The sequence below is a fragment of the Trichosurus vulpecula genome, chromosome 2 (assembly GCF_011100635.1).
Source record: "Trichosurus vulpecula isolate mTriVul1 chromosome 2, mTriVul1.pri, whole genome shotgun sequence".
Classification (NCBI taxonomy): Eukaryota; Metazoa; Chordata; class Mammalia; order Diprotodontia; family Phalangeridae; genus Trichosurus; species Trichosurus vulpecula.
In genome coordinates, this window is record NC_050574.1 from 213,897,953 (window position 1) to 213,922,272 (window position 24,320).

At 36.2% G+C, this 24,320-nt stretch overlaps 1 protein-coding gene across 1 annotated transcript in view; it reads right to left on the bottom strand.

Annotated features, from left to right (window-relative positions):
- Positions 1–24,320, bottom strand: part of LOC118836906 (fibroblast activation protein alpha) — a 91,281-nt gene that overhangs the window by 57,473 nt on the left and 9,488 nt on the right. Inside the window, exons 4-10 of the mRNA XM_036744013.1 lie at positions 15,535–15,630; positions 12,930–13,024; positions 12,729–12,803; positions 10,359–10,411; positions 3,118–3,190; positions 2,239–2,359; positions 304–458 (exon numbers count right to left, since the gene is read on the bottom strand). Coding sequence (XP_036599908.1) covers positions 304–458; positions 2,239–2,359; positions 3,118–3,190; positions 10,359–10,411; positions 12,729–12,803; positions 12,930–13,024; positions 15,535–15,630 — 668 coding nt within the window. The remainder of the gene's footprint in view (positions 1–303; positions 459–2,238; positions 2,360–3,117; positions 3,191–10,358; positions 10,412–12,728; positions 12,804–12,929; positions 13,025–15,534; positions 15,631–24,320) is intronic.

Sequence of the window (24,320 nt, forward strand, 5' to 3'; positions counted from 1 at the left end):
AAAAAAATGGAAATTTGAATTGTGAGCTTAAAAGTTAAAAAGGACCAAAATGAAATTTAGCTTATTTCCCCTCCATAATCTAGACCATATGCTTTCCCAAGATGTACGTTGCAAAGGCAACCTCATGCAGCACACCCAGATGTCCGATGTACTAGAAGTTTAAACAAAGAATGCCCCATTGCTTTTGTAACACATAAGGAGATGAAGTTTTCAAAGCATGTCGTTCCCACCTTTGTTCATGGTTATTATTGTTCGTGTTTACACCAAGGGAATAAAAGCATCTGTTAAAAGTAGTCAACATACCTTCGGGTAGGGGATATTTATTGTTCTAGGATACTGTTCATCACCATAATAAGAATATGTAATAACTGGTATATCTGTATCATTAAATTCTGCATATGCTAAAAACCTTCCATTTGGAGACCACCAGAGAGCATATTTTATAGCAAGCATTTCCTCTGAAAAATAAGCACCTCCATATTAATTACTGTTATAATTTACTTTTCAAAATAATTACAGATACTTTCAAATAACTCTTTGTTGACTAAAAGGATCCTCTTATAGGACTGACATGCTACATGAAACAGGTCCAGTAATTTAAAAAAATCAAGTATTTGTGGTAAACATGAATATTTTCTTATTGTATCCCATGTCAAAATTTTAATCCACTTATGGCCAAGAAATATCAATTAATAATCTATTGCACAGATGATTTTTTATGATTATTATACATTGGTTCAAAGTTTCTAAAATGCCTTACTTAGGTTATCTGATGTGAACCTTACAACCACATTGTAAAACAGCTACTATAGATATTGTTTATGCTCATTTTAAAAAACGAGGATGCAGAGGCTCAGAGAGGTTATTACTTTATCCATGGTCACACAGCTAATAAATGTCAGAAGTGGGATAGAAGCCCAGGTCTTTCTGGCTACAGGTCTGTTACGCTGTCTATTATCCCACACCGAAACTAGAAACCGTCTCTTTATTAATAGTGGATTGACATCAGCAGCAATGATTTCTCAGAACCATTCCTGGTTTTAACAGTTCTCCTGCAGCCAGAACTGAGGGAAACAGGCTTACACTGGAATGTGGGGCCTCAGTGAAAGTGGGAAGAATGGGTCCCTCAGGGAGGTTGTGGAATTGCTTTGCAAGCTTTCTTTTGACAGCAATAGCTAAGATGGATTTTTCATAGAGGAGAGAACTGGATGTAATTACATTTCTATAAGTTCCTCTCAGACTTGAGATTCTCTAATTCTATGATTCTACGCTCAGATTTCAACAGGATTTTCTTGGTTGTAAATGTCTCTTTTGGAAGCATTTGCCCTGGAAAGGAGGGCAGAATGTGTGAGAACCATGGAAAATAAAGTATGGACTTCCACTTAAGGACCCAGCAATCAGCATAATCGTGGGCACATAGTAGGCAATTACTGTTTATTGATTGCTTGATCTAGACAGAGAATTATGCTGCTGCTGATGACAGTAATAATAATCTTTTAGTAGTAGAAGTAGTTGTCATTCACATTGGACTTTAAGACTTACAAAACAATCCTCATGACTACCCTGTGAGGTTAGTATGGTAGCTATTATCATGCCCATCTTATAAATGAGAAAACTGGTGCTAAAAAAGATTCTGTCTTCTCCCCTTTTGGAGAAAACAGGAAATGTTCCTCAGTATAAATACCTGAAAAATGTGTACACCAAATTCACTTTATAATGTAAATAATCTGTGGCTTCTGCTGCTATGTTGATGATATTAATAATAATTCATAGTGCTAAGTCTCCTTGACTCTCTGCTTTGACGTTACGAAGAGAAAATCTAACAGAGGCTCGCAGATCTTGGGGTCTAGGTTTGGACCTGGGCCTGCGATCTCATTGGTGTAGGGAATTCTCAGTGAGGAAATTCTCTCTACCATTGCAGATCAGCAATTTCTTTATAATTTATAGTTTTAGAGAGTTGTTTGGGGCCAATGAGAGGCTAAGTGGCTTCCCCAGCATTACATACCCAGAATGAGTTGCAGGCGGGACTTAAACCCAATGTTAACCCCAAGGATGGCTTTCTAAGTCATCATGCCAGGTTGCCACTTATTGACTAATTACCTCTGATTCCCTACATCACTTGATGCCATGTTAGCCAAGGACCTACCTAAATATGGATGGAGCCCAGCCCTACTGACCTTATGAAGCTATTTTCAAATAAGAGGTAAAACAACAACCCCAGCCGTCACACTAGCTTACCTTCATAGACCCAATCGGGAATTCCATTAAAAATCTGATTGTCTTTCCCAGTAGATGTTATTTGAATAGGTGGGTGTCTCGGGGTTTGTTTCAAATAGATATTGTTTTGATAGACATATGCCTAGAGAAGAACACGAGTTTGTTAGTAAGTATAACGGCAAGGGAAAAATGAAATTGGCATTTTCTTCGAAAATGATTATTATTGAAACACAGTTGTTAACTTGCTATTGGTTTATATGCAAAGGAGCTCACATCTGAAATATTAACTTAATGTAGACCCTACCCAGAATGTTTCCCAGCAGGACCAACTATAATTTTTGTGGAAAAGGTTTATTTCAAACCTTTAATAATATATCATGTTCTCTCATTTGCTAACAGTTCTGAAAATTAATACTTTTCCTACTACAGTATGATATACAGATCTCTGATTATGCATGAATAATTTATAGAATGCTTTATCAACCATCCTACACATAGTCAGGTCTATTAGTTTCTGCACTTAATCTAAGAAAGTCATGAAAATATTTTTACTGATGTTTCTTTTAAAAACTCATTTTTCAAAAGATAAAAATTTAATGTATAATTATGAACCCTAGGTTTTATTGACTTTTTTTTGACGCATTTCAATTTATCAAAATTGGTTTAAAAAACAGAAGTAATTATAAATGGATATTTGCCAGTGGAATATATGTTTCTTGAGGTGAGAGCCTATTCTTTTTTTGTCTTTGCACCCTAGTGCTTTGCATGTAATAGATGCCCAGTAAATGTTGAAATGAATTCCCTTCCAGGGAAGTAAATTAAACAAACAGAAAACTGAAATTATCAATTTCTGGTGGATTAAATAGTAAAAGTTATTCTGTATATTAAGCAATTACTAACCAATTTACTTCCAACAGGTGACCAACATAAATACTGAATTGGATGAGGAAGTTCATTTTCTGTTGTAAAATCTCTAGAAAGAAAAAAAAATTTATTATACCACGAATAGCAGAATATCAATAGAAATAGGCAAAACCAAAGTGGAAAAACATTGAATGCATATGCAAGGGAGTATGGTGTATTGAAAAGTTCACTGACCTGGGAGTAAAGAGTCCTGGACCCTAGTTCTTGCTCTGACCCCAACTAGCTAGATGACTTTGGGCATATGTTAACATTTTTGGGCCTCAGTAATCCCACCTATAAAATATGGTGACTGGCTGTATTCAGTAGTCCATAAGGTCCCATTAAGGCTCTGAAATTCTATAAAGTAGTGTAACCTACCTTTCAAGGCACAGAAATCCAGGATACATAGCAAAAGACATTTGGAAACAATTTTCTATGCATGTGACTGAGATTTGTAAAATTATAATAGAGCCAAAATTCATCTTCAACATCCTCATTTATAAGTCCCAATGTCTTTGGGCTAATAAAAAATTCACATTTTAAAAAATACAGATACTATTTGAAAATTTGTACAAGAGTTCGCCTTAAGTCAAACTTCAAGCAGAGAAAAAGAAGAGGACCTTTGATTTCTGGCTAAACTGAAAACCGGTTTTCATTTGGGGCAATATGCCTTCATATTACAAAGCCCTCCACCCAAGGGAAACTTTCAAACATTCTATGGCCCAAAAAACTCAATTTAGTGATTGATGTCACAGTGTTATTTGGGGAGTACTAGTTCACTGGTTTTTATGTAAGTTTTCCCGAGAAGCTTTGGCAATGAGCTCAATGAGTGATGAGAAGAGCGAGATGCTTCCAGGTTTACCATGGTCATAATTTTTTCCGTTTATCATTCCTGAAGATTGTAGTAATGGCTGCATTTGGACTAGTCTAATGAGGAAGCAAAGCAAAATGCTGCCTTAATATTATTATTTGAGAGACAGACAGAAAGACTTACCTGTTCAAACTGTCTAAGGAAACTGGGGTAGTGAAAAGAAAACTGGCTTTAGAATGAAGGAGACCTAAAAATCCCTCTTCTGCCACATACTAGGTGTGTGACTCTGAGCAATTCATGTAGCCTTTCTGAATTCCGGATAATTCTCTAGCACAGTAAATTGCACACTAGTATTGATATGCATTGGTAGAAGAATTGGGATTTCCCTACACCAATAAGATTACCAGTAGTGTCCAACCTCTGCTCCCCCTACCAAATGGATCTTACTACGATACCTAAAAATCTCAAATAACTTGCTGCCTTTGAACTAAGCGTCTGAAAAACTTTATGAAAATGCAAATCTTAGCAGAAAAGAGCAATGCATTAGCGGTCATTAACACCTTAGGTTGAATTTGTTTATCGGATTAGTCAGTATGAAACCTAGACTCCATATAGGAAAGGGAAGATAACTTTTTAAAGAGTAAATGTTTGACACTTTTTGTTTTTCATCACCTACAATTTTTTTTCCTCTATAGGAGATGGTTAGAGGGATAAAGCAGCTGTGTCCCAGAATCTATGGATGAAGGCAGGTATCATTTACCAGGCTTATATGAGTATCAGAGAATAACCTCAGGGATAGTGTTGGTCACTTTGTAGGTTGATCCAAGAAGCATAGAAGGAAAGTGGGTGTTTGTGGTGACATTGTACTCATTGTGTGTGGCACAGTGTTTGGATATCATCTACATTTTCCAGCATATACCTTATAATAACGAATTTTTTAGAAGGAAAGAATAAAACTCATCGATATATCAAAAAATTTCATACTATATGCAGTGTTCCACACCAACAGTCCCCTACCTGTGCAAATTAGCAGGAGGTGCCTCCTCATATTTCTCTTGGTTATTCTAATTTTATCATATTCAGTTTTAATTGTTTTATTGTTGATCTCATTTACACGGTTGTGGTCATTGTGTATATTGGTTTCCCAATTGTCTTTGCTTTACTTTATATCAGTTCGTGCAAATCTTTCCTTGCATTTTTGTATTCATAATTTCTAATAGCATTCCATTACAACAATATTCCATTACATTCACGTCCTATAACTTTTATTCATTCCCCAAACAATGAGCACAGGCTTTCTTTCCATATCTTTGCTACATAAATAAGTCCTGTTATAAATTTTGGGGTATATTATTTCTTGTTGACCTTTTTAGGATATATGCCTAATAGTGGAACCTTTGGGTCAAAAATTGTAGACACTTTAACCACTTTCTTCACATAATTCCAAATTGCTTTCCAGAATGGTTAAACATTCCACAGCTCTACCAACAATGCATTAGTGGAGCCAGATAACTTAAGAGGGAGTATAAAGAGTGAAGAAATATTTGGAGAATAGGCTTCTTCTCCTAAGCTAGAAAGCTCAGCATAAGGATCCTGGATATTCATGAGAGGAAAATGCTGAATGGTAATACTGTGTACGTTAAGGCAGACAAGTGGGTCTTGCAGACACCCTTATCTTATTTTGCATATCTTTTAAGGGCTTGCTTATAAGCCTTTTATGAAATTTTATGGCACTCCTTTAGTGTTGAAGAGCAGTCAATACAATTATTCAAGTAGACTTTTTTGAAAATATTGATATTTGTACCCTTGAGTCTCTTCCAACTGGTAGTGACATCTTTACAGCTCAGTAGATACTCGTTTCTGACGTCTGTTATGTGTATTATTTTAGAATGACGGAAATCATTTCAGGAATCTCTTCCTACGTAAGATGAATTAAGTCATCGTTGTTTTTCAGGGGTTGTTGGAATCATGCACATCTTAATTAGGTTCTAATTAAAGATTCCAAGATGATCCATTAATTTGGTTTTGAAGAGAACAATTTTTGACTGAATTTACTGTTTAGTGGTTAAAAATTAATCATGGTGCTGAGATGCATGGCATGAAAGAACTGTGAACCAATCTGCCTTCTACTTTACTTGAAACCTGAACTCAGTTTTTAGGTCTAGTGGTAAAGTACAGCATGAAAAATTTCAACGTGTTACAGAGGAGAACAATGAAAATTACTCAACATTTGAAAAGGCCTCTCTGAGAAAGGGTAAGTTTATTTTTCTATCTTCTGACATATTATAAATTCCCTGATACTATTTTCTTTCCTCTCTGTCCCTTTCACAGTACCTTCCACATAGAATGTGTTGATTTATTTAATATGCAGATAAGGAGATTACCTTCCACATAGAATATGTTGATTTATTTAATATGCAGATAAGGAGGTTACAGGGTAATCTGATGAGCCTTTAAATATATGTATTGAATAAATGACTAACATATTTACTCCATAAGAAGAGATAAAATGAACAAATAGCAGCCAATGAGATTCAGATTATGTAGTAAAAATAAATTCTTATCTTTAAGACATTAGTCTACTAAAGGACATTATGATTATTCTTCTCAGGATCTCTAAAAACATGTGAGCAATAACATTACGACACTTTAATGGATCGATAATTTTATTGCTGTAAATTTTCCTTCTAATGATGTTGATTGCAACCCATACATCCATATTCTTCATGTGAGACTCTTAGCTATATCTTTCCATGAAGCTTCTATAAAGGATCCACTCATTATGTTGGAAGCCTACTTCAATGTCATTTAACTTTATACTTGGAGGCAAACATCTAAGACTATAAATTGCAAAGAAAGTGCTGGCCTGTAATAGTAGAGAGAATTTCCTTATCTGGGAGTTCACTATACTAATAAAATCAAAGATCCAGTACCTATCCTGAAACTACTATGTATACCATTATAATACTCAAGCTATCTCTTTTCCTTCTCTCTTAATATGACTGGCCTTCTTCAGAAGATCATACATTTATTGGATGATAGATTTTTGTGCCACTTGTCAAATGTAAGTCATCATTGATAAAATGCCACAGCTTATTTATGTCTACCATACATCTCTACAGTTTTGACTGTTTCTAGATTGTGGTGTTCCATGTGTCACAGCCAGATAGCATCACTAGGAAAATATTGAAATTAAAAAGATGATTGAAAATGACTAAACAGGTTGTAGAAAATAAGTGAAATGGAATATTTCTTTAAGAAACAATGAATTTAATGAATGCAGAGAAGTGCAGGAAGACTTTTTTATGAACAGATGCAAGAGAAGTAAGTAAAATCAGGAAAACAAAGTATGTGTAGTATCATATCCGGGCTACTTCTCCTTCTCTGGCTCCCACTCACATTGACAGACTGGGTCCTCAGAGGGTTGCTGATGATTTCTCCCCTCAAGATTCTAAGCATATCCCTGAAAGGCCAGCGTAACCCTGAGGGTTCAGGGTTTCTAATAATGTTGCTCCTGAACTCTCTCTGGGTGTGCTTGCCATTGATTGTAAGTCAGACTTAATTAGTTTTTAGAAAGGTTATTTAAAGTATATCTTAGTAAAGCCAGAATATTTACTAAGCATCTCTAGGAAGGACAATTGTTACAAAAAAATATTCCATACTGGAGGTTGACTCTCCCCTTAAATGTCCCTTGCAATAAAAGGGTAGTGAGCTGCACATACAGAAAACCTGTGTGCCAGAGGGGTAACTTACAACTCCTTCTCTCCCTTCATGAAGAGCTCATGAAGTTCCTTTAGGTGAAGTTCTTTGCTGAGCTTTGAGAGTGAGTGCCCTTTTAGAGATTTGTGACTGCTTTTTTGCGGTGTGTGTAATCAATCTTTGCTGTGTCTTTTGGTACATGATGCTCCGGTGGGCACTGCTACCAAGGCTAAAGAGACTTCTAGATCTTCCAGCCTTTAAAAGTTTACAAAGTTAGAATCTGTTCTATTCTATCTCTGTCTCTAGATTCACAGCTGCCTTTTCTTGGGAGATCTTTCATTTGCCAACAGCATGTCTTTCTCTAGTCCCAGCTGGGTGTGCGGTGTCCTAATAGGATAGTTAGTGGAAATAGTAAATGGGAAGGGGGTAGGAGAGCCCCTCTCAGGGGTTTGGACTCCTCAGATCCTGAATTTGGAGTCTTTTCCCACTCAACTGACTAGCTCCAAACTTTTTATATGTAGTCTGGGAAACATTGTGTAATCTTCTTCGATCAATTACAAGGTATTTCCAGTGTGTGTTCATTTGTCTTTATCCAATTTATTCACACCTAGCTTATTTTTGACTGATTTACTTGAGATATCTGGGCTTTTCAGGATGAATTGAGGCGGGGTGGACTCCCCTATCCTTACGTATGCAGTGGCTACAAATGATGAAAATGGAAACAAAAACAATAATAAAACAATTGAAACTGAATATTGTGAAATTGTCATGACCAAGCCTGGCCTCAAATAAGAGCTATGAGAACGTACCACATTCTCTGCTTTCCTGAAACAAGGAACTATGGATATAGAATAATACATATCACACTGGACTTGGTACTATTAGTTGGCTGAACTGATTTATTATTTTTTTTTATTTGTTAAAAGAGATGGCTCTCTGGAAAATAGGTTGAAAGATACAACAGGAAAAGTAAACAATAAGAAAATAAAACAATTAAAATTTTAAAGATAAGCTTTGTTCTTTAATTAAGAGCACAGATTAATATATTGATTTCTAGTTTTGGAGCAATTTCTATGAATGATATCATTTGACTGATCCTCAGAACAAATCTGTCAGGTAGTATAAGTATTATTCCCATTCTAGAGATGAAGAAACTGAGGTCCAGAGATTTAAAAGTGACTTGCCTAAGGACACATAGCTAGCTAGTAAGGTAACTGATCTTGACCTTTTACCTAGGGCTTTGGACTCCAAACTAGCCCACTGACACTTCCACTCTACTATACCCTGCTTCTTATAAGCAGTTAGTCACCTTTGAGGTTGGGCACATTCCTCCCTATAAGAAGGTCCCTTCTAACTCTGTGGTTTTCATTGTCTTAAAAAGCAGAAAAACATATATCATGTCAAGACAAGTAAACCCTTGGTAATATACAGAGTCTATGCCGTCTTTCAGGTAAAGCCATTTTAAATAAGAAAAAGTCAAATCAGCATTCCCTTCCCTAGTATTTTTCTTCATTGTGGAAACTTAAATGTGACATATCTACTCTCCAGAAGCAATAGGCTAAAAAAAAATAGGTGTGTTGGGAAACGGTTGATGCATAACTTTTTCCCTAAAATGATTTTATCCTTGAAGCTTAATTGGCAAATCATTTCTAACTAGAACATGCATTTTGGGTTGGAATTTCCAATGAAATACCAATGGCTGTCCCAGATATAGTCCTGTTGTAGAATAGACTGAATAGGAAAGATTAGCGAACGAAGATACAATTCACGTGTTCCTCCATGAAGCTTCCCGTGATCTCTCCTCCCCTCACTTTGTAACCCCAAGCTGAATCTCTTCTTCAAATGTGATCTCTCCTTCAAATCTCGCAAAGCCCTTTATTTATTCTAATGCGGCAACAATCCTTTTAACTTTAAACTCAAATTCTATTACTCTTATTCTATTTCCACACTGTTTAGTGACTGGAAGGTATTTTAGGTTGGCCTCTGCTGTGAGATTCACATAATGTCACTTAATGAATTTTTATGGAATGAACGACTGACACTGTAAACTCATTCATTCTCCAGTGGTTGATAATGACTTGCACATATATATATATAAAAATATATATGCACATATATTTATATTTAATTAGTGTTAGATAAATTTGGAATCAAATCAAAGAACAATTAAAATGAAAGGAGTGAAGGCAAAGGGGAAGAGGGGAGAAATTTTTTTAAAAGGTCAAATGAAGAGGAGAGATTGGAACAGCATGAAGCTGCTAAAATAGGAAGATATTATAGAACTACAAAACCCCAAATTTTAGAACTAGAGTAGAGATCAATGCTCTCTCGAAGCTCATTGTATAGATGAAGAAATTGAGGCATAGCTTAGAAAAGGAAGGGACTTACTTAAGGTTAGAGAAAGGCAATCTGAATATTTGAATGCAAGATGAAAGTCCAACATCTTGATATTTAGGGTTCACAGTATTCAATTAGCATGAATATTACAAAACTTTGTTTCCTAATGAAAATTGGCACTGATCTGCCTCTTAAAAAAAGCAACAAAATAAGGAAGTTCTATTCTCAAATTAGGATTTCCAATAGAAGTTTCTACAAGTTAGCTTTCACTATTCTATTCTATTATTCTGTCCTATTCCAGTCTAACATATTGTATTATATTACGTACTATCATATTATATTGTATTTCAATGTCATATATACACATGTGTAAATAGACAACAGGTCTTACCCATTTATAAGGTCAAAAATATAATATGTTGCTGTGTAGGAATATCTCCAAAGCTGTCAGATTGAAAAAGAAAAACAATTATGATGAAAATAATTCTCATGGGAACCCCAATCAATCTTGCAAAATTCAAGATTATGAAAGAAACATTATCATATAGGCAGTGTAGGATTGAACACAATAGTACCCCACTCAGCCTTGATGGACTTTGCATCTTTTTTTTAAACCATAGACCCTTGTGTTTCTTGGCACACTCCAAAGTTCTGATCCCATAATGCTTTTACCTCATACTAGGTCCGTCTTACCTGTTCTTAATTTAGATTAAGTCAAAGTACCATAACATTATTCACTTTAAAGAAGAGCTGCATTAGTGAGTAGACTGGGGAAATTTTATTTATTTTTAAAAAGTAAACATTTATTGAATAGGCAATCATAAGGGAATTTTTTGTTCATTCAACTAAGAATTAAATGAACTTTGTAATACCTGCACAATACCTACATGTGACATAATAATACACACTTTGAAGCTAAAAAGCATATTATGTGAATAAATGAAAATGCAAATTCCCTTGTCTGAGACCGTGGGTCTGCGATCACCCTCATATGGGCCTATGTTAACTAAGATCATTGGATAACTCAGAATAATACTACTATGAAGAAAAGAGAGGTGAATGTTGGAATAAAGGTTCAGAGCTGCATCCTATCAATATGTATATATATATATATATATATATATGTATATGTATAGTTATTTTGTGAGATACTGGCTTGCACACAAGTGATTGTTTTTCAGAATAATAAAAACAATTTGTGTGTGTTTTGTTTCATATATTTTCTGTAGCATGTGTGCTAGGTAGAGATGAAGAGTGGTATTCTTTTCAAGACATTCTTGAGTGTTTGGCAAAGAAACTTCTCTGAGTTAAAAAAATGCTATATCAATGGCTTACCAGGAAACAGTGACTTACCATCTACCTGGGAGATGAACAATTGACTGGGTGATGAAGATGGACAAAAAATGACTTTTACTCTTTATAGTAAAGATGTGCGGCAGAATAGGATTCAGAATAGTATTTTGAATCCAAAAGTAAAGGAAAAATTGGACATAGAAACTGGAGATAGTTTGCATATAGTATTTTTGCCTAAATACCACAAATCAAAAATCTAGTTTGACAATGACTTCTTTATGATCATATCTCCAAATTCCACATTATAGTATAAGGGGGATAACGACCAGCTATTTTCCATTCTTGCTGAGATTAAAAAAAATTGATGAGAATCTAGTGAAAATAGCTCTGAGTTGAGAGTTGGAGGAAATGGCATTTAGTCCTGCCTCTAACACTGACTCTGTGAAACTGGATGTCAATCGACATTTCTGTACCTTAGATTTCCCATTTTCACAATCAATATAATAATAAATGCTCTTCTTTAAGTTACATGATACACTGCAGGATGAAATTCGAATTTCTTTAGTCATAGGGTGATAGTCCTTGAACTGGAAGGGACCACAGAGGTCATCTAATCAAATCCCTACATTTTGTAGATGAGAGAACTGGGTGAGGCCTAGGTTAAGTGATTTGTCCAATATCATAAAGGTCAGAGTTCTAAATGATGGTTTATAAACTTTTAAAGGACATCCTATTCAGAAATTAGGGATTGTTTGTACTACTTTTATGTTGTTTTTCCTTTGAAAGCAAATTAAAATCCATAAAGGCATGTTTTAAATATAAAGTCTTATTTGACCTAATTCTCCCCATTTATCAGGACTAACTCTGTTTGGAAGAGAATTAAATACTTTTCTTATTCCTAAGAGTATTTCCTTAGCTACCTGGTTTCAATGAACTGAAACATGAAGACAACTCAAGAATATCCTGAAATACTCAGTTATGTCTTCTTTTTCTATCCTAAAAAGTCACTCTGTTGTTCAGTCATTTCAGTTGTGTTCTGACTCTTTATGTCCCCATTTTGGGGTTTTCTTGGCAGGTTTGCCAATTCCTTCTCTAGTGGAACCAGTGTATCCATTTTTGTCAGTCAATCAGAGGTTAAGTGACTTGCCCAGGGTCACACAGCTAGTGAGTGTCTGAGGCTAGATTTGAACTCGTGAATATTAGTCTTCCTGACTCCCTGCCAAGCGCTTGATCCACTACGCCACCTAGCTGCCCCCAAAAGTAACTAGGTACTGGGAAATCTGAAAGTGAAGAGCAACTCAGGAAGGCTAGTTCATGTAGAAAGATTTCCCCAGCCTTTTCTACTTGCTTGTGCAGACACAGGTATTGGACAAAATTGTTTCTAGAGTTTGTTAAATAATGGACTTGAGAATGTACATGCACAAACACATACAGGCAGGCAAATTACGCAGCTAACATAAGAGAATACCTTTGAATAATCACTTTCTAGATAAGCAAAGTGCCGATCAGATGATAATCCATAATTTGAAGCATTCACACTCTTCTGAAATTATAAAGAAATTGATTAGAGAACAAAAAAATTTAACGAAGATTGGTTACCTTGCATTTGAATAAGTTGAACACCTTTAAATAATATTATTGGAAAGTATAGATGTATACAATACTTTACCATGGTGCTATTGCTCAAGAGGATAGATGTTTCTCCCGTTTCAATATTATACAATAGAATGTTATCATCTGCAGATTTTCGGAGGTATTCATGTCCTTTAAACAGGAAGGGAGAAGAAGAATGTAACTCGACAGTGATCTTATTTAAAGGAAAATGAGTACTTCACTGGGAATGAGGACACTTAGGTTCCAGCACTAACTTGTGATAGGACCTTAGACAAGTGCTTGACCCTCAGTTTCTTCATCTGTAAAATGAAATAGTTGGGAATAGTAAGATCCTTCTAGCTCTGTTTCTTAGGGCACAAGTATGCACATTTTGATTAATACCAAACCTCCCTAATTATAGTTACTATTGAAATATCACTATGTTAACAAGATATCCTTCTACAATTGAGATAGGAAATCTAAACTGCACTACATACATAGGTACACTTCTTTATGAAACTTAACATTTTAAAAATTTCCCTTTTAGGTACTGAAACAAAACAATCAAAAATGAATGTTTTGAAAGTACAATGACCAAGCCTGGTCCCAAAGCAGAGCTATGACAGGGTCATCTTTGCAGAGGTGGGTAAGGAATGCCATATATGTCAGACTTTTTCAATATGTTGGTAGGTTTTATTAAACTGTTTTTTCCCTTTTTAAGTCTTTGCTGTAATGGATGGCTCTCTTGGAGGGAGAGGGGATAGGATACATTAGGAAATCTAGGTGTTATAAAACAAAGGATATCAGTGTGTGTGTGTGTGTGTGTGTGTGTGTGTGTGTGTGCGTTTAAATTCATCTTTAAGGGTGACCCTAGATATCTAAAAAACAAATGCAATGACAATCTTTAAACTTTAAACTCAAGTTATATTACTCATTCCAACGCTGTTCAGTGACTGGAATACTGTTTTTATCCATTTACTTCATTTCCATTATTAATTGTTGTTTGTCCTTTGTTTCAAAAGTGACCAGTGGCCTCACTAGGTAATGTCTTGACTTGTGTGTGAAGTGGATTGAAGTGAGGCAGAGTTGCACAAGGTCCTCAGTCCCACTCTTTCTTCCAAAGTCATTGAAGTCCAGTGGCAAGACAAAAGTCAAGATGATTGGTGACAGCCCAGGATGTGGCGGATGACCGTGGCTTTTTCCATGTCTGACCATACTCAAAGCCCTCCACAGTGCCTGCTTCCTCTGCCTTCATGTCCATTGGAACAAATTGTTCTCATCTGCCATTCCACTAAAGAAGTCTTTGCATGCTGGATTTGATATCCATGAACCCCCTAACTCAGATTGATGCCTGTCAGTTACCCTCAACCTGGTTTAGCCCATCTGTCAAGATGCTTTTACCGGGATGTGGCTTCTGTGCATGCTATAGCTTCTTGGAGCCACAGGTGAGGGTTGGGTGACAGATGGACACCAAAGGTGGATGAGCAGCCCTGTTAAAGGGCTTGGCAAGCCCTTACTCCAGAGGTGCTAGTCCTCCCTGAACACTCCACACACCCCTCCATTAATTAAAGTATATCTATATTAATTTTCATTATTATATTTCCACAGATGTACTAAGCACAACACAAAATAAATACCTTTGGTGAATATTAGTTACTGCTTTGACTATATCAATTATAAATCTTTGAGGCACTTATATGAGAAAACAAGCCAGTATTGTATGAAAATCATCAAAATGCCATTGATTTTATGACCTTTTAAAAGTTTGTTAAACTAGTTTAGCAAAACTAACCAACATATTGAAAAAGTCTGACATTATGAGCATTTAGCTCATTGTTGGTTGGGTTAGGTTCTCCCCACCAACCCTCCTCAACACACAGACACACACAGACACACACACACACACACACACACACACACACACACTCACTCATGCATATGCACAACTGCTTATCCCTTCAATAATCAAAATTATCTAGTGGCATTCTGTTCCCTTGCTCATATCCCTCCCATGACCCTATCCAAAAACTCATTACCATAATTCCATACCTGAAGAGTATGTCCATATCAGCCATTCTCAAAAGCAGTTCTCATTATATGTTGTAATTACTATGTCATATGTGGCCAAATTCTAAACATCTTTATGGAAGTTTGATTTCATTGTTAGTAGACAACCAAGTCCACATCTATACTTAGGTGTATCCTAAATTTTTGTGTTAATAGAGAGGTTTTCAGCTTTTATTTTAATTTAGATTTTCCAATTTAATTCAACTTAATGCAATAAGCATTATTAAGAACATACCGTATGCAAAGCTCTCTAAAAGCACTGTCTGCCCTCATGGAGCTAATAGTGAATCTTAGAGGGAGACAAATCATACAAAGATAGCTATAATGCAAAATAATATGACTTCTAAGGCCTTTTCCAACTTTAAATTTCTTGTTCCCAGCATCTACACAGAGTAAGTACTTAATAAATATTAATTGAAAAAGTTCATTAGAAAGGGGTCAAACAAAGTCTAATATGAGGTCTAAGGGATAAAAGACAAATTGCCTTTGTTTTCACTTCAACCGATATGGTTTTGGGCATTCTAAAGCTGTTCTAGCACCTGGAGAATTCACACAGGAATGGAGCACCCATTAAGAACTGAAAGACAAAAACACAAACAAGACAATCAACTTGCCTGAAATCCAATTTGGAAAAAATGTTTTGTAATGAAAAGTTCCATTCAAAACATCTTTTAATGTGAGGGCTCTTGTGCTTTCTTCTGAGTGGTGGACTTTTGAAAGAAAACATCAAAATGAAGATAGTGTTAATGACCAAATCAATGAACACCAATAAAGGAAACAATTGCAAGCTCTATCTGCCTTGTTTTTTCTCCAACACTTTCTGTCTCCTTCCTTAGGTTTAAAGAAATAAGATGTACTTGTAATATACCAACTAGTCAAAGCAGTTAAACTCCTCAAAGGAATGTTTAATGCCTAGATTAATAAGTAAATATGTATATGCATATTTGTGTATGTCTGTGTATATATGTGCAAGTGAGCATATGTATATGAGTTTACATATGTGTATATTATATGCATACATACATATATTAAAAAAAAGAGAGAGCAAGAACCACAAAAGAACAGCATTTTGCCTTTTTAAATTGTCTGGATTACCCATTTTTCTCTAAATAGGGAAGATTTTTACTCTAAGAAACTCACATGCCAGTTCAAGGTTAAGCTATAACCATGTAAGAATATATATGTTTTAAATTAAATTTTTTCAATAAACAAAAAATGATTTTATCTGTCTCCTACCTCCCTTTTCTCCACTGAAATAAATAAAAGAAAAACAAAATCTTATAACAAATATACAAGGTCAAGCAAAGCAAATCCCCATAGTGGCCATCTCCCAAAAATATATGTCTCACTGTGTTCTATGTGTCCATCACCTCTCTTCCAGGAGGTGGGTGACTTTCTTCATCATCTTTCATTTGAATTTGTGGTTGTTCATTATGTTGATCAGAGTACAGGAATATATTTAATTACGAACTTAAATTCTCTCAACCTATATTTTTATTTTACAAATACTGCTCAATGAATAGAGCACCAGCCCTGGTGTCAGGGGGACCTGCGTTCAAATTTGACTTCAGACTCTTGACATTTACTTGCTGTGTGACCCTGGGCAAGTCACCTAATCCTGAATGCCTCGTTCCTCCCCCCCACCCATGGTATAATTTTCACCACTAGTGCTAGAAATAATACATGTTCATAGGTCTGCACATTTAGAGTTGGAAGGGACCTGAGAAATAATCTAATCCAGGGGTAGAGAATCTGAGGCCTTGAGGCCACATGTGGCCTTCTAGGTCCTTGGGTGTGGCCTTTTGACTGAGTCCAAGTTTCACAGAACGAATCCTTTTATTAAAGGGATTTGTTCTATGAAGTTTGGATTCAATCAAAAGGTCACACTTGGGAACCTAGAGAGCCATGTATGGCCTTGAGGCCGCAGGTTCCCCAACCCTGAAATCCAGCCAGATTATTTTTGTAATTGAAGAAATGAAGCAACAAAGACTTTATAGCTTTTCCAAGGACAGGCAGATAGTAAGTGGCAGAGCCAAGATTTGAACCCAAGTCCTCTGATTCCATACCACTCTCTTTGAGGCTAGGAAAAAACCCCCAACATCCTAGAAGTGTAACTAGCTATTGTTCCTCAAATAGCTATTCCCTATCTTCCTCTTTCCTTTAATTTTTATTCTCTTCCCACCCTAAATCACAGCACTAAAATATCTAAGTGGGGAAGGAAGTGGGGATATGAGGTCCTCTGACTTTGATTGTATTCAAAAGCCTTCATATGACTTTTCTAGTCGTGTATATAAACATATACATATATATGGCTTTTATACATAGCTTTATAGAAGAAAGAAAGCTTTATACTTTTTCACAGCTTACGGATGGCCTTGTTGCTAATTAGTTGAGTGACCTTTGTTAGCAAGTCACCAATCTCTCTGGTCCTCAGTTTCCTCATTTGTAAAATGATCTGGTTAAATTAAATGATCTCTAAGGTCCTTCCAGCTCTGGTATGCTATGATTCTATGATCCTGAGCTGCATCTCAGTTAGAATCCCTTGTACCAAAAGGCCTGTGGGATGATGGAATCATAGCTTTGGAGCTAGAAAAGACCTTGGCAGTCATAGCATCAAACTTCCTGGTTTTATAAGCAAGTGCTTGTGTCTTTATCAGAGCACAATAACTGGTTCTGTAGTAACACATTCAATTATTACTACAGCCATTTAACCAGTTAAGATTAATGTAGTTTTGGGGCAGTTAGGTGGTACAGTGAGTAGAGCATCGGCCCTGGAATGAGGAGGACCTGAGTTCAAATCTGGCCTCAGACACTTGACACTTACTAGCTGTGTGACCTTGGGCAAGTCACTTTACCCCAATTGCCTTGCCTTCCCCCCTCCAAAGATTAATGTAGTTTTGTTCCATTAACCTGCACAGCTATTAATGCTATATTTTTTTCCCTAAAGAAAGTAATGTCAAACAGTAGCTATAGTGAGATAAGGGTTATTAGCTCCTTTTCAACCAGAAGTGGACCATCAACAATACCATATTTTTACTTTTTAAAAAATTTCCTATAATCTGCTTTCTCACATTTTCTCTCCATCCTAATTAAACTTGAATTTATTCCATAATCATATATTGCAAAACTCCTCTGTTTAATTGAACTGTTATACATGAAACTCAAACCATTTGTTTTATAAACCCTATTCAACTGACAGTAAACCATTTTACCAAAAACAATAGCATTAGAAAAACGCTCCATATTTGCCTCATCCAATTTTTCTTAGAAATCCTACAAACAAATAGCAATCTGCTCCTAATGTAATGAGGAGAAAAAAAATCATAACACAATTTGCAGTCAAAATGATTTTCCACTTGAAATATACTTGAGCTATGTCTACCCAATGCTGAAATGCTGAAACATATGGATGAAAATTGAGAAATTCAGTCAAATCATTTTGATGTTGGGAAGTATGGATATGTGTGTATGTGTGTGCATGTGTATAAATAATTGAGTAAAATTTTCACTTTTCTTCTGAATTTTCATCCATCATGTAAAGACAGTCTTAGAGATCTTTTTTAAACCTAATCTTTTTTTAAGATCTAAACCTATTCCTAGGTTTATAGCTACGATCTTATATAATGATATTTATTTCTTCATAAAGGTACTTCAATTATTTTCTTTACTTGTAATCTTGCTTTTTTAAGCAATCTGTAAAAATTGATTTTAATCCTTACTGAGCCATACTACAGAGTTCATCAAGATAATTCATATAAATTAGTACATTATAGTACATAAATAATACATATAAAATAGTACGGTTTACTTTGATCATATTTTAATTACAATATGGATTGTGTCTATGATTGTATGTGAAAAAAATACCTATTGCTTTTAATGACAGCAAGGTGATTCCCAGGATAAAACCTTTTTTTTTAACTCAAGTATTCTCATAACAAAGCTGTCTGATTGCAAATCTTAGAATCTTTCAAAAAAAATCAGTCACAGGTGACTCAAAGGGCAATGCAGAGGCACAAGTAGGCTATAATAAACTTCCGATGATAACCTATGAGTAAGAAGTGGCATATGAGACTTTAAATTTTTTGTTCAGGACTTAGGATTTCATAGGGTGAGTAACTTCTGGTATAGAAACCCCTCTACTGGCACAGTTCAGGAATTCATCTCTAACTTAGAGTCTTAGAGATTTGCCTGGGACATTGAGAGGTTAAGTGACTTGCCCAGGGTGACACAGCTAGTCAAGCAGGACTTGAAGCCCAGTCTTCTTTTGACTTTCAGGCTATCTCACTACACTCTAAGACCTCCTGCCTCTCAGAAAGTATGTGACTATTGGTGGTGTGTTGGTCATGCAGTGAGAGGGAGGGAGCACATGGATAGCCTCAGCATTCTGATGCCCATCAGATCTAAAAATAGATAGATAAGTGAATGAATGAACAAACAAATAAATAAGGAGGACCTCTAATGTGTTGGACACATTCTCTGAAGAGAAACTTTGGGAGACAATTGTCAAAAATCTTAACAGGATTAGAAGGTGTAGGTGGGTGCTCCAATGGAAGGAATGCCTACCTCATTTAGATCACATATCTGTTGAGTCATTGAAGAAAGTATCCTGTTTTTGTCCACTAAAATTTTACCCCAGTGTCCCATCAAAACATAGTAGTGTTCCTGGGATCTCCAAATATATATCAGTAAAATGCAGATTGCAACAAATTTTCTCTTTTTTTTCCTTTTAAGTAGTATTTTATTTTTTCCAATTATATAGTAAGTAGAATTTGTTATAAAAATTTGAGTTCTTAATTTTCTCCATTCCTTCTTTCCCTGCCCCCCTCCCTAAGATGGTAAGCAATTTGATATAGATTATATATGTGCAGTCATATAAAATACAACAAATTTTCAGTGCTAAAGAAGCTTCAGGTATAGCTTGACAGCTGATTTTTCATCATCTGAGGACCAACCTAGTTACATTTAATAATAATATTTATATGGAGCTTTAAGATTTGCAAATGCTTTATAAATATTGTCTTGTTTTATCCTCATAACAACTCTTGGAGGTAGGTGCTATTCTTATGCCCATCTTTAGATGAAGAAATTGAGGCAAACAGAGGTTAAGTGACTTGCCCAGGGTCACAAAGCTAGGAAGTATCTGAGGCCAGATTTCAACTCAGATCTCTCCTGAATCCAAGCGCAACACTCTCTCTACTGTGCCACCTAGCTGTCTAAGTTTGCAGAGCTTCATCATCAGTAAGTTGGCCATCAGGCAATAAAATTTCTACTTATTAAGCTGCAAAATGGTTACAATCTGCACATGGAAGGGGAACCTATATAGATGAAGCCATAAATCATTGAAATATTAGGATTCTGCTGCAGTAGAAAGTATTGTTTGTTTTTAGAATATAGGTTATCAACCAATCTTTATAACTGAGACATTAAAAATATTAGCATAATCATAATTACTATTAATACTAAATAGCACCCATTGTTAACATCTATTTTAGCAAAGTGTGTTTTAACTTATCTTTGTAGCTAACTGACTATTTTCCCTCTCATCTTATTAATAATAAATACATAGTTCTTTTGGGGATCCCAAAGTCCCTAGTATAACTTCACTCTCAGGAGCGATTTTTTTTCAATGTCCTAAATTAGAACCTTTCATTTCTCTTACTTGGCCAGGAAAATAATGCATGAGGGCATGTTTCATCTTCCTTTCCAGCTAGTCATTTCTTTCATATGGGTGGGCGTTGTAAGGGCCATTGATCTTCAGGGAGAGTTTAGCATATGTTCTATTATGACTCAGAAAATATCCATAAAGCAATTAGTAAAGGGCTTTATTAATCCTGCTACCATTTACTATAATGAGCTTGGTCTGCACCATCGCTCCATCCTCAAAGGGCAGACTTGGTTCTTAGAAATCATGTGCTGACAAGCCAGCAAACTTTTCATGCCAGAGTTAGGAGGTGGGAGAGAAGGGAAAGGAGGACAGATGGGTTGTCATCATTCCCCTCCAGGCTGCACTTGCTAATTCATCTCCACGGGACTTTCTCATGCCATAGAAAACTCTTCATCCTGGAAGCTTGTTCTTCTACTGGATTAATTACATTGGAAATACTCTCTGCCCCGTCAGCCTCTCCCTCTGATTGATTGGTTCTTACCAGGACCTCCAATTTAAGGAGGCCCAGGCTTAGCATACCTTCATTCCTCTCCATGTTATACCCCTGGCTCATCGCCACAGGACTTTCCTAACCATGCTCCTACTCTAGCTTCCCCACGCCCCTCAGCTCCCTTTTGCGTCTTGTCTTCCTCCACTAGAATTTAAGTCCCTTGAGGGTAATAACTATTTTATTTTCTTCTTATATGTGTATTTTCAGGGCTTAACATAATGCCTGGCTCATAGTAAGTGCTCAGTAAATGCTTGTTGACATGATGTGACTTGATGAGTGCCTTCTCCACACTCTATAGCACGTTGGTATACAACTGTTTATAGTGTTCACAGAGGCAGGAAGAAGGAGGAAGCTTAGAGCCAGAGGTGCACAGGGTAGACAATCACCCTTGAAGGGAAAGAATTTCGGGGCAGCATTTTGTACTTGAAAGTATAAGTCAATTTTTTTTTAACATTTCAGCTTGTTAATACTGGCTAAAATGTACATAGAGCTAGAAGGTTTGCAATATGCTTTATAAATGCTACCCTATTTGATCTTTGCAATATGTAGGGTAGGCACTGTTATTATCCACATTTTACAGATAAGGAAACTAAGGCTGCGAAAGGTTAACTGACTCAACTGGGATCACCCAGCTAGTCAGTGTTTGAGACAGGATTTGAACTCAGCTTTTCCCGCCTCCAAGGCCAGCCCTCTACTCCTTGCTCCACCCAGCTGTCTCAGCTTGCCAGCTCTGCTATCCGTTGGACGTGTGAAGGATAAAAGAAGGAGGAACAGTGCTGTAAAGCGGTTTGAATTTAGGCCCTACCACCACTGGATTCTTCATAAGAAGACAAGGATCCTAAAGCCCATAGCAAGGAAGAACTTTTGAAGCATCACTTACCTATTTTTCTTTCAATATCGTAGATCTAAAACTGTAAAGGACCTGAAAGAAGGCCTGTGGTCTTTTTTTTTTTAAACTATAGATGAGCAAATTGAAGCCCAGATAAATTAAGCAACTTATCTGAGGTGACATAGGAAGGAAGAATCAGAGGCAAGATTTGAAGGAAGGTCCTTTGACTGCAGAATCAAGACTTTTTCCACTGTGTCTTTGGCAAAGGTCGTGTGAATTGCCTGATTGTTGTTTTTTTGTGTGGCAGTTTTTTTTGGGTGACACATTTTTAATTCTTCTCAATTTAATTTAAATCAGTTCAATAAACATTTATTCAGTACTCATTATGCACAAAGCACCTTTGGAAGGCTGAGAATAAGAAGCTAAAAGAAAACACCCCTCCTCTCGTGGTGGGGGGGGGGACTGAAAATGCTTAAAATATTTAAAACCCTGCTTTCCCTCCTTTATATGGTTAAAAGTCTGCTAAAATGTCACCCTCCAAGCAAAATTGACTTTCATAAAAATCTTTATGGTAATGCCCCATACAGGCTGATTGCTAATCCAACATTTACCTTGACACAAATTTTCACCTTTGAATTAGCATCTATTTTTATTGGACTTGACAGGTTTTTCTGCATTAATGCAGGCAAAGAAATAGTATCAACAACCAACTTGACATGTGTAGTCTAGAGTAAATAAAAGATTCTGAGGAGAAAAATGCTTTGTTTTCTTCCATTTTTCCTCCCATATTTGTCCTTGCTCTCTACACTGATTCTTAATTGATACTTCATGTAACTTTACCTAAATGTTCATTAGTGCCTCCATTTAGTGCTTTTATTCAGCTGTTTTATAAATGGATGATTTGTCAGTGTAGATCCTCAGATGGCTAATTCCCAGGAACAGGGCTAATGACTAATTTTGTAAAATTATATACAGTTCGTATATACAGTTTGTATAGCTCTATAAAGTTAGGCTCAAATAAATGCTTCCTCAAGGCTGATGGAAATAGGCAGTGGGGGGCAATCCTAAGAGTGATGGATTTGGGTCAGAGGACCCGAGTTTGAATCTTAGCTCTGTCCCTTCCTATCTATGTGGCTTGGGTAAGTTAAATTAACCTCTTTGGGCCTCAGTTTCCTTATCAGAAAAACAAATGGAGATTGACTAGATGACCTTAAATGTCTTCTCTAGTTCTGAAACTATTATCTTTTTATGAAAAGTATCTGGACTCCTTCATTAAACAATTACTTATTAAATATCCAGTGTAAATTAATAAGCACTGGATTTGATAGAAAGACAGATTAGACATGGCCCCTTTTAAAATCTGGTCAGAATAGTAAAACATTTATACAGATAAATAGAAAAGAAATTGGAACAATTCAATTTACATAAGAAAAGAACAAAGATTTATGAGATCAAATGAGGGGTATGTTTTTGCCTTCAGAGGATATTGCCATTTTCACAGAAAAAGGAAGAATTTGGTACTTTCTCTGTTTTCTTTTGTTGTCTTTAGATGTAGAATTTGGTGGCTATGCTCCTGTCCTCCTGACTAGATGAAAGAAATGACCATAGATTTAGAGTTAGAAGAGATTTCAGGGACCATCAAGTCTAATCCTTTCATTTTACAAAAGGGGAAACTGAGACTCAGAAAGGTTGTGACTTGCCTAGGGCTACATAGCCAAGAAATATGTACCATCATTCAAATTCAATTCTTCCCAACTCTAAGCCCAGCACTCCAATCACTATACTACCTGGCTACCTCAAATGAGAATAGATCTGAGATACCAAACCCTTTGTTTGTTGATGCTGGAGATTTAAACATGGTATTGATGTTCTTTTCATAGGTCCTGCTGAATTTTTTTCCTTCCCCCCCCCGCCCAATTGTACATCTGGAGTGACTAAATCATCAGGGATTGTAAAAACTCGTGATTCAGTACTATCCAACTCTTCATGAACCCGTGGACCACATTGTCCATGGGGTTTTCTTGGCAAAGATGGTGGAGTGGTTTGCCATTTCCTTCTTTAGTGGATTAAGGAAAACAGAGGTTAAAAGACCTGCCCAGGGTCACACAGCTAGTAAGCATCTGAGGCTGGATTTGAACTCAGTCTTGACTCGAATCCTAGTTCTCTATCCACTGAACCACCTAGCTGCCTGCTTGAAAATGTGTAGGTTGAACAATAATGAAGTGGCCTTAGGGCAAGCTATGGGCATGCAGCAAGAGGAAGCAGGGAGGGGGAACCCTATCCATCATTAATTAAATCCAAGGATGTCATTCAGTGTAGTCCAACAATGACTTTGGTGCAAGAAAGCTAGAATAGGAAATCTGGTGGGAGGAATAGAAGATGGGCCATAGTCTCAAAGAAGAGAAAGCATACT